This window comes from Oncorhynchus gorbuscha, linkage group LG06 (assembly GCF_021184085.1).
Source record: "Oncorhynchus gorbuscha isolate QuinsamMale2020 ecotype Even-year linkage group LG06, OgorEven_v1.0, whole genome shotgun sequence".
In the NCBI taxonomy this organism is placed as follows: domain Eukaryota; kingdom Metazoa; phylum Chordata; class Actinopteri; order Salmoniformes; family Salmonidae; genus Oncorhynchus; species Oncorhynchus gorbuscha.
In genome coordinates, this window is record NC_060178.1 from 26,127,969 (window position 1) to 26,139,289 (window position 11,321).

The window sequence follows — 11,321 nt, forward strand, 5'->3', positions numbered from 1 at the left end:
ATCGAAGAAGCTAGATGGTGGTTGGAAGAGCTTGCTTGTATGAAATGGAACCGCTTTGCGGTAGCATTTGATAAAGATCAACATCAAGATGAAGTAGCTGCTTTCTAGGTGGGATGTACTGTTGAGCACTACAGCCCGAGGGGTTTGTGCTGGTTGTGCAGAGATTGATAGCCGCTTAAATGGTGGCACTTGAGAAGGCAATAAGATGTACGTCAGGAGAAGTGCAGTATTATAAGGAGCAAAATACTTGAAATACAGGGGAGGAGGAATGGAGGAAAAAAGAGGCAGAGGTCAGGGAGAGAGGATGAGATTGAGTTGGTTAAAAAAATTTTTTTTTAAAGATGGTAGAAAGTGTAAGAAAAGTGAGCTGAAGACAGGAGGCAAGCTGGAAGTGAATGTGGTCGAAGAATCGGAGGCGGTAGGTGTGGTGAAGGTCTCAGAGCACCGGGGGTCAGGATAAAGATGAGTCTGACAGGAGTGAAGTTTTTGGAAACAGTGGACCTTTTGGCTGATCCATTTGTGGTGAAAACTGCTGGGTGCTGTTGAATCGGTGAAGGTAACCAGAAGTGGTCTTGTGATAATTGTGTGCTTCTGCTGGTCAGAGGGAGAATCTGCATTAAATGGGGGGGGGGGTGCCAATGAGAAAAGGGTGCCATTGAAAGGAGTGATTACTTGGGTAGCAGTACATGTAAAAGTTGACCAAGTGAAGGGGAAGATTCCTGGTGTTTATGATGCTTGTTTGTTGCCACGCAGTCAGGGTGGCGTGAGTGGTGAAATGAGAATCTTTGCCTGTTCTTTTGAGTCTTGATGTTGAGTCTTTTCCAGACAAAGTGATGTGAGAATATACAGTACCTTGCAAAAGTATTCGGCCCCCTTGAACTTTGCGACCGTTTGCCACATTTCAGGCTTCAAACAAAAGATATAAAACTATTTTTTTTGTGAAGAATCAACAAGTGGGACACAATCATGAAGTGGAACGACTTTAACAAATCAAAAACTGAAAAATTGGGCGTGCAAAATTATTCAGCCCCCTTAAATTAATACTTTGTAGCGCCACCTTTTGCTGCGATTACAGCTGTAAGTCGCTTGGGGTATGTCTCTCAGTTTTGCACATCGAGAGACTGACATTTTTTCCCATTCCTCCTTGCAAAACAGCTCGAGCTCAGTGAGGTTGGATGGAGAGCATTTGTGAACAGCAGTTTTCAGTTCTTTCCACAGATTCTCGATTGGATTCAGGTCTGGACTTTGACTTGGCCATTCTAACACCTGGATATGTTTATTTTTGAACCATTCCATTGTAGATTTTGCTTTATGTTTTGGATCATTGTCTTGTTGGAAGACAAATATCTGTCCCAGTCTCAGGTCTTTTGCAGACTCCATCAGGTTTTCTTCCAGAATGGTCCTGTATTTGGCTCCATCCATCTTCCCATCAATTTTAACCATCTTCCCTGTCCCTGCTGAAGAAAAGCAGGCCCAAACCATGATGCTGTCACCACCATGTTTGACAGGGGGGGATGGTGTGTTCAGGGTGATTAGCTGTGTTGCTTTTACGCCAAACATAACATTTTGCATTGTTGCCAAAAAGTTTGGTGTGTCTCCCAGGTGGCTTGTGGCAAACTTTAAATGACACTTTTTATGGATATCTTTAAGAAATGGCTTTCTTCTTGCCACTCTTCCATAAAGGCCAGATTTGTGCAATATACGACTGATTGTTGTCCTATGGACAGAGTCTCCCACCTCAGCTGTAGATCTCTGCAGTTCATCCAGAGTGATCATGGGCCTCTTGGCTGCATCTCTGATCAGTCTTCTTGTATGAGCTGAAAGTTTAGAGGGACGGCCAGGTCTTGGTAGATTTGCAGTGGTCTGATACTCCTTCCATTTCAATATTATCGCTTGCACAGTGATCCTTGGGATGTTTAAAGCTTGGGAAATCTTTTTGTATCCAAATCCGGCTTTAAACTTCTTCACAACAGTATCTCGGACCTGCCTGGTGTGTTCCTTGTTCTTCATGATGCTCTCTGCGCTTTTAACGGACCTCTGAGACTATCCCAGTGCAGGTGCATTTATACGGACACTTGATTACACACAGGTGGATTGTATTTATCATCATTAGTCATTTAGGTCAACAATGGATCATTCAGAGATCCTCACTGAACTTCTGGAGAGAGTTTTCTGCACTGAAAGTAAAGTGGCTGAATAATTTTGCACGGCCAATTTTTCAGTTTTTGATTTGTTAAAAAAGTTTTAAATATCCAATAAATGTCGTTCCACTTCACGATTGTGTCCCACTTGTTGTTCATTCTTCACAAAAAATACAGTTTTATATCTTTATGTTTGAAGCCTGAAATGTGGCAAAAGGTTGCAAAGTTCAAGGGGGCCGAATACTTTCGCAAGGCACTGTAAGTTTTCCTGTGTGAGCTTTTGTGCCAAATATGTTACCTTGTTACAGGTGTCAAGCTTATGGACATGTGGCAACAGTGTGTAGGAGGGAGGTTCCTAGATGTAAGACGTATGCAGAAGGGCACGAGACAAAGGAATGTGTAGCGTTGGGGGAAAGTAGTGATATGTGTTGATTTTATTTTTCAATCAAAGTATGAGGGGGTTGTACTCCAGTCTAGTAGGGGGCGGTAATGCTACATTTATTGGATGCCAACCGCGGTTAAACTTCATCGAAGAAGATTGGTGGAGTCTGGCTGACGTTGGGAACACATGTGGCAGAAGTGAGAAAGAACAGCGCGAGGAAGATGGTGGCCACCAGAAGAGGAGTACGCGTATGCTCTCCAACTAAAACAAACTCCGATGAATCTTCTGGAGTTACGGTGGGTTTTAATTGCGTGGTTATGTGTATGATTTAGATACAGTTCAGCGCATTTCGTACATACAGGTCGTTTTCAGTGTGTAATACTTGGTCGTTCATATTCACGTGGCAACAAGCTAGCTAGCCTAGCTTGAGTCCCTCATTTTTGTTTTGCTAGCATACAAATATTTAGTTCACTATTGTTTTTAGGAGGCAATCCGTTGTATACAAAAAGTACAATATTGCCATTTACACTGAAGTTAAACACTCAAATTAGTCCTGGAGAACTTGCTGCTGTTAACTAGTTAGAGTTAACAGTTGGCTAACGTTAGTCAATTACCACGTTTTCATCAAATCACATTTTGTCACATGTGCGGAATACCTTACCGCAACCAAACATTTAGTTAAGAAAATATTTACTAAATACACGAACGTATTTAAAAAATATATATATAAATATATACCCATACTAACATACTGTGTGTGGAAGTTTACAAACGACACGAAATAAGTGTACAAGAGTTTCTTCTAACAAATGTGTAAAGGCCTTTTTACTGCAAAGACTAAAGTTGCATTCATGAATGCAATTGCAGACATGTTGCAGTTCATTTATTGTTTAGGCTAGTTGTTCAAGGCTAACAAAGGTGTAATGCAGCCACATAAAGCGTACTTAATGTTTTTAATTATTTTCACTGCATCAGGGTTCGCGTCAGGGAAGGCACCAATTCAACTGCGCACGGAAGATGAGGCTGTGTTTCAGAACCGCAGACAGCAATGCTGGTGAAAGCCCATTTGTCACAAAATAATATTATTTTTAATAGTGTTGCAAAATTCCAGGAATTTTCAATTAATTCACTAGTTTACCCATAACTCGTGGTTGGAGGAATCTGGATTTCCTGTTTATTCCATCCTGATTCTGGCACACATCCCCTGGTTTTCCCATAATCCCGGTTGAATTTATTTAAAGTTCCAGTAATTTTGCAACCCTAGTTGCACCATTGTTCTTATAATACAATCATATACAATTTATGTAGGCCATTTCTTGAGCTGTGTTCAAATACCCATACTAACATACTATGTACTACACATAATGAGTATATACACGCACTACATACTAATAGTTCATTTTACTATACTGTAAATTAACTGTATCCTTTCAGTTGAGCGTACAAGCGCTTTGCCTGTCTACTGGAAGTTGATGCTGTTGCTATACAATTTCTTGCTAGGTAGCATAAAAAAATTACTAACTAGACATCGTACGACTCCATTAACAATGTCCACTGAGAACGCACAATAACTATAGCACTTAGCTAAGAATGAGTTGAATAATCAAGTCAATACATGTTGGGTAGTTAGTTCGACAGCATATAGTTAACATACTGCCATGTTCGATGTATTAGCAGTCAAGTAACATTATGTAGCTAGCTAATATATTGGTACACACAACTGCTGTAATGATATGCGATTCTTCAGGTTGGGACATGGGAGACAGAAAGCAGGGGGAGTAGGTGGGACTTGACCATTCATTCTAACAAATTGTTAGCCAACAATGTGTAACGGAACTTGTTGAAAAGGCATTACTTTGTTACATTGCTCAACATTTCCTTAAATTTGTCATAATTTGTTAAAGCTATGAATTTGTATCCACTCTCGTCAGACTTCGGCTGCACATTCCCACCATTTTCTTCTAATCTAAAATTGTGAAGCCACGCCCATTTTCTTAAGAATCACATTATTGGCCCTAAAAGAAAGGAAATGTTTTATATATATATGTAAATATAAATAAAAGCAAGGGGGAAATAATATATATATATTTTTAGTATATTTAGTAAATATTTTCTTAACTGAATTTTTGATTACGGTAAGGTGTAATACCTGTTGTATTCCTCACATGTGACAAAATGTGATTTTATGTAAACTTGGTCATTGATAAATGTTAGCTTGCTATTCGATTTAGGTGTAAGTGATGAGCTGAAAGAACTCTCAAATGTCTTCCACACATTGGACTTTCCCTCCTGAGCAATCTGTAAACATACCCCCTTTTCAAGTTTGTTTGTCACGTCCTCTGCATCCATTATGCTGCTGTGTTGGAGTTTGTTATAACCAATTTATTGATGTCATTATGATGTGCTATAGGTCAGGCTCTATTGGTTATGTGCATGTGATGTGTACATGTCACGTAAAGAGAGCAAGGGTTGAGGGAATAGGGAATGTTTTTCCTAAACAAAAGAGGGATTTTGGTAACAACTTTTCAAGTAAGAAACTAGAAATGTCTTATGTTGCAGCTTCAGTCCCACCGACAGCATGATGAACACTTACTGTTCTATGTATGGTTGCTGCAGCAGGGAGATGAAAAAGCGACAGCATGATGAACACTTACTGTTCTATGTATGGTTGCTGCAGCAGGGAGATGAAAAAGCGACAGCATGATGAACACTTACTGTTCTATGTATGGTTGCTGCAGCAGGGAGATGAAAAAGCGACAGCATGATGAACACTTACTGTTCTATGACAGCATGATGAACACTTACTGTTCTATGTATGGTTGCTGCAGCAGGGAGATGAAAAAGCGACAGCATGATGAACACTTACTGTTCTATGTATGGTTGCTGCAGCAGGGAGATGAAAAAGCGACAGCGTGCGCCTGTCACACAGCCACTAGCTGTCTTTTTTAACACAGCGAGGCAAGTCCGGCCCAAATCAACTGCCGTCGGGCTCCCTCTGGAGTCATTTGTGTGTCTCATTTCATCAAACAGTGTGCATATAGTTGACTTTATGAAAACATACAGGGTGTTTTTATATATGGAAAAATAAACGTTAAAAAAATGTGATTGGTCGGAAGAAGAGACCTCTTGGTCGCCCAAGGTTTGTTTTAGTTGGGGACATTCCTACTCCCTCCCTACCTTGTAGCCTTACCCAGTATCGAAGGCGTGGCAATTTCCCAAGGTCATTCAACTTTTAGGTGTTTTGTCACGCGTCTCTTTCCATTCATCAAATGGCTGCTGCACAGTTTGGATTGATTGATTTTGATCAGTTAAAAAAATTCCTACAGTACCGATTAAAGGTTTGGACACCTACTACAGTGTTTTTCTTTATTTTGACTATTTTTTACATTGTACAATAACAGTGAAGACATCAACTATGAAATAACACACATGGAATCATGTAGTACCCAAAAAAGTGTTAAACAAATAAAAAATATATTTGAAATTCTTCAAAGTAGCCACCCTTTGCTTTGATGACAGCTTTGCACAGTCTTGGCATTCTCTCAACCAGCTCCATGAGGTGGTCCCCTGGAATGCTTTTCCAACAGTCTTGTAGGAGTTCTCACATATGCTGAGCAGTTGGCACGTGAGACGTTACAGGTCTACAGTCAGTATCCATATTTGTTACTATTCCATTTAACCCATATGAACTTCAATGAGGAATATTCTGTTTATTTATGGATACAGGGATCCTTGTGAGCGGGATATCAAAGGTGCATATAGCTTACCCAGAATAAGACCGTACGCAGGATATATTGTGTGCATGTAAACGTGGTCAATGTCTTGGTGAGTTCATTCGTTGTTTTAGCGCTGCTCCGCTGTCAAACAAACCTGTGTATTTGATGGTTGTCGATTCGAAACACCCAACGCTTTTCAATTGATTCATCATACCAGAGATTGATTTGATTTAATTATATATATATATATCTATATATCTATATATCTGTCACCTTAAGTTCAGAAGTACCGGTATTGACAAATAATATTTCTCCACAGGCCACTCCAGCGTCCACTCGGAGAACCAGGAGGACAGCTGATAAAGGGGAGACTGCATCCCAGTCTGAGGTGACCAGTGACTCCCAGCAAGATGTTCCCTCCAAAGCCCAGAGCACCACCGGGAAGAGGAAGACCAGGGTGTCTAAACGCGAAACTGTCTCTGCTAACCAGGTAGACTCCACCCATGAAGCTGACGTGTCCGAGTCAGATTCCTGCTGTTCTGCTATATCAGATATGGAGGCTATCCCCGACACACAGCCAGCTCGCAGGGGCCAAAGGAGAGCTGCAAGTGGGGACAAGCTTGACTCTACGAAGGAGGAGGACGTGTCTGAGGTAGACTCTTGTTCATTGTCTGTCTCCAGAAGACCAAACACTCGCAGAGTCACCAGGAGTCTGAGGAAGGCTCTTCTCACGGACTCTGCCAAGAAGGACAATTATGTTTCAGAGGCAGAGTCCTGCAGCTCTGTGGCGTCTGAGTCCAAGGTGCCTGGCTCGCAGACCAGAGTGACCAGGAGGACTGCCATGTCCAGCAGCCGTGCTTCTTCAAAGTGTCACACCGAGGACACAGAGCTTTCTGATCCTGAGTCCTGTGTCTCTGGTGATCAGACCTCCACAGTGCGCAGAGTCACCAGAAGCAGGAGAGGAAGGTTTGTTGAAGCTATCCCCATGCATTTGGAGGAGACCACCGATGGCTCCAACTCTCCTCTACCCCGCAGGAGAAGCAGAGGTGTGTATAAAGAATGTCCCTGTGACCCCCGGAGTCCCCAGGACTCAGAGAGCTTTGAGTCTGGGCCAAGCATGACTCCCAGGAGGTCCACTCGCAGGCTGTCTGAGCTGAAACAAACAGGCACCACTGTTTCAGACTCTGAGTCTGACCTGACTGATGTGTATACCCCTCTGGGGAGCCCTAGGTCGGTCAGAGGTAGGGGCACTCCCTGCAGTAGTCGCACTGGATCCAACAGCAGTTCCAGGGCAGCACCAGTTACCCGGCTGACAGCCAAGGCCCTGGATATACTATTTGAGAAAGCCCTATGCCAGTCAGATAAGGTGAGAGCATCCGGGGTTGCTGAAGAAAGTGTAGTGTTGGAGGACACCGTTGACGCTGATCCAGACTGCTCCATGATAGGAGAAGTGGGGGAAGAAGATAAGACTCTAACCGTTGAGGATGTAGTGATTGGTGAACCAGCAGCGCCCATCCAAAATTCAGCACCTGCTCGGGAGCATACAGGGAGTGTAACAGTCTCTGAGGATGCAGAGATGCCAAAGGTCACTAGTGTACAGCAGGATTCAGCTGAGACAACCGCCAGGGAAGACCCAAAGAAGAATACCTCTATGGTGGATGTCCCTGTTCAGGAAAACATACAGGAGAAGGTGACCATCAGTGAGAGGGCTGAGGCAGTCTGTGAGCCTGCAGTGGAAGCCGAAGACCAGCAGAGGGAGCTGTCCACTGAGGATGCAGCCGATGCGGACGCCCCAGTGATAATTGAACAGGAGATGATGATGCCAGCTGATTCACAAGTCTCTCTTAAGCAAACCGTAAAAGTAGCAGCGTGTGAAAATCTAATGTCCCCTGTTATAGTGGTGTCTGAGGAAGCGGAGGAAAAGACTGTGGATGTAAACACCCACACAGATCCTCCGTTGGAGGTAAAGAACCAAGGATGTAAGGCAGTGCCTAGTGAGGAGGCTATGGATGTCAGCAGCACACTAGTAACTGAGAATAAAACGGCTGACCAAGATGAAGCCCCTCACACCACAGAGCCCATTAAGGTGACCTCCAGCCTGAGCCTGAAGGTCAGTGTATCTGATGCTGACAAGCTAGAGGAGTCCAGAGACTGTGTCATCATACAGAAATCTGGCATGATCAGTCTGCTGGAGAGCAGTGACGATGAAGAGGATGACGACGGCAACAGTCGGCATTCTGGGGAAGGGGATGAGAGGGAAAGACAGGGTTCTGATGGTGACGAGGAAGCTGTCTGTATAGAAGAGGCGGCAGGCCCATCCAGACCCCAAGCTGCTGCTCAGTCTTCAGCTGATGGCCTGTTTGTCATAGACACCCGGCCTGGCCTTCAGTCAGATGAACATTACTATGTGGATGAGAAGGAAGAGGGAGACACTGAGGCCATTGAAGAAGCGCAAGATGAGGAAGAATTTGTTGATGAAGAGGGAGATGATGACGACGAAGATGAACAAGTCCTCTTCACAAGCAGAAATCCACAATTGTAAGTATCTGTTTTGGTCATGTAAATGTCAGTTGTCATCTGTGCTTTAAAAATGTCAATTTCATTTGACAGTTGTGGCTCCAGCACCACAATGCCATCTTATTCTGAATGGAAAGCAGGATTAGTTTTTTTAATCTAATGCAGTGGAGCTATTTTATTGAATTGCAATGCCAAGCACGTATAAAGAATTTTCACATTCATTTTCTTTAATTAACGTATCAAGATTGAACCAGTTGGAGAATGGACAATGCTGTGCCTCCTGGGTAATTATTTGTTACAATCTGTTATAGGAAAGAGTTGTCCAGCCGTATTGACCCGGGCCTGAAAGTGAAGGAGCTTGGGGGATTATACATCAATTTCGATGGCAGCAAATCAAAGACAGTCTCTAACTCCCTGAAAAAACTGAAAGAACAGAAGAGCCAAGATGAGGTAAATGACTAATTGATTTTGTTTTGAAGGTGATATATGATGTATAATTGGTAATAAATCATGTAGTTATGCAAGGCTGGGTAATTCAATGAGGAAGTATTTCATTTCAAACCTTTCGACTTTAATGGATCTGTGTTTTTTTTAAATATTCTCCTACATTGTGATTTATTTTCTCTGTTGGCAGTTGATGAAGAAGAGTGTTATTGGCCCAGAGTTTGAGAAGAGAGATTCTGTGCCTCCATACAGGGAGTCCAAACAGGCTGCGAAACTGAAGCGCAAAGTGAGTACGAGTCCATATACCCTTGTTTATTAATTTAGAGGAGAAAGTAGCAAACACCAACAGTGTGATGCAAGGACAAGTAGTCGTTATAGTTTGACTACATTTGAGCTATTTTTGTTCAGTTTGTTCACTCATCGACTATCCTTACTGATGTGTTTCCTTGTCTTGCCATGCTCAGGAGGAGAGGGACAAGACCACTGGAGCCGGCTGGTTTAACATGAGGGCTCCTGAAATGACAGAGGAAATAAAGGGTGACCTCAAAGCACTGAAAATGCGTGGAGCAATGGACCCCAAGCGCTTTTATAAGAAGAATGATAGAGATGGATTCCCCAAGTACTTCCAGGTCAGTAAGCATCTAACCCTCAACTGTGCTCGGTTTTCTCAGTGGTTCATGTTATTCAGGTAAATGCTAGATTCTACAAGTGTCTGGAACTGTTTGAGGGATGCGACACCATTTCCCCACAAGAAATTCCATAAAAACCAATTCCCAAAACCAATTTTCTGTCGCAGGTTGCTACAGTAGTAGATAGCCCTGTGGACTTCTACCATTCCCGTGTCCCGAAGAAAGACCGGAAGAGAACCATGGTGGAGGAGTTGCTTGCTGATGCAGAGTTCAGACAGTAAGTTTCGGTTTCTGTGTCATGTACGGTATTGAATTTCATAGCTTGTGTGTTCCTGAAAATATGCTTTTGGCAGACAGTTCATGGGTATGCAGAACAATTGAATTGACATCAAATACCTTATATGAACTACTTGAATTGTCAAGCGCTAATACTTTCCCTTTAACTTCAACAGCAACAACAAGAAGAAATACCAACAGATCATGACAGAAAAAGCAGCCATTGGTGCTGGCAAGAAGAATAGGAAGAGTAATAAGTTCAGAAAGTAACAGTGACTTTGAGTGATTTAATACACAATGCAATCATATGACTGTATTGAGACCCATAATATGTTAATGTCTTAATCAAAGCCTATTAATTAAACATATAATTTAGTGGCTGCATGGAGCTAAAGCTCTTTATAAATTTGTCACGTAACATGAACAATCTGTATCAACATATTTTTACTTTGTAATTTAGAGGTTCACATTAGTAGCTATTAATAAAAAACATCTAGATTTATACAGTATGTATGCATAGCCACAATAAGCCTATGCTATACTGGCTAAGCCGACGAGATACATTTTTCAAACCTATTTTCCCTGACAAATATCTGATATGGATTAAGATTTATTGTTTACGAAGTCAAATTACTAAAATACTACAGGATAAAATAAACAGGACACGTCTGTTTTTAAAGAAAAGTTAATGTAACCTTTTTTTTAAACTAGGCGAGTGAGTTAAGAATAAATTATTTACAATGGTGGCCAAACCCAGAAAAAGCTGGGCCAATTGTGCACCATCCTATGGGAATCCCAATCACGGCTGTATGTGATACAGCCTGGAATCAAACCAGGGACTGTAGTGACGCCTCTTGCACTGAGATGCAGTGCCTTAGACGGCCGCGCCACTCGGCAGCCCAAGCACTAATATTGTTGAGAACATGTCTGCTAGCTCAACTTTCATTGTTTTAATAAATCAAAACCAGTTTGAACCGTTGGTCGACATTCTTTGGCGCTATCCTGAGAAGCCAATTGAGTTGGCTGAACTGGCTGCATTGTGCCTAAAGGGACTGTTTTACAATAGCTGTGTTGTCTGTAACCCTTCCCATTATCTGTATATTTGCTGGAGCATCAAACAGATTTTCTTGTCTCTGCCGATGCAAATCCACATACAAAGAGATCAAATGAATAAACATCTGCTCACCCAGTTTCTACCCAGAAAAATCATGCCCCT

At 42.3% G+C, this 11,321-nt stretch overlaps 1 protein-coding gene across 1 annotated transcript; it reads left to right on the plus strand.

Annotated features, from left to right (window-relative positions):
- Positions 1-2,661: 2,661 nt before the first annotated feature.
- Positions 2,662-11,079, plus strand: dnttip2 (deoxynucleotidyltransferase, terminal, interacting protein 2). Its single transcript, XM_046352784.1, has 7 exons — positions 2,662-2,819; positions 6,559-8,777; positions 9,068-9,206; positions 9,391-9,486; positions 9,665-9,829; positions 9,997-10,106; positions 10,282-11,079. Exons 1-7 carry the CDS (start codon positions 2,745-2,747, stop codon positions 10,373-10,375), a joined length of 2,898 nt encoding a protein of 965 aa, XP_046208740.1. The 5' UTR covers positions 2,662-2,744; the 3' UTR covers positions 10,376-11,079.
- Positions 11,080-11,321: the final 242 nt, after the last annotated feature.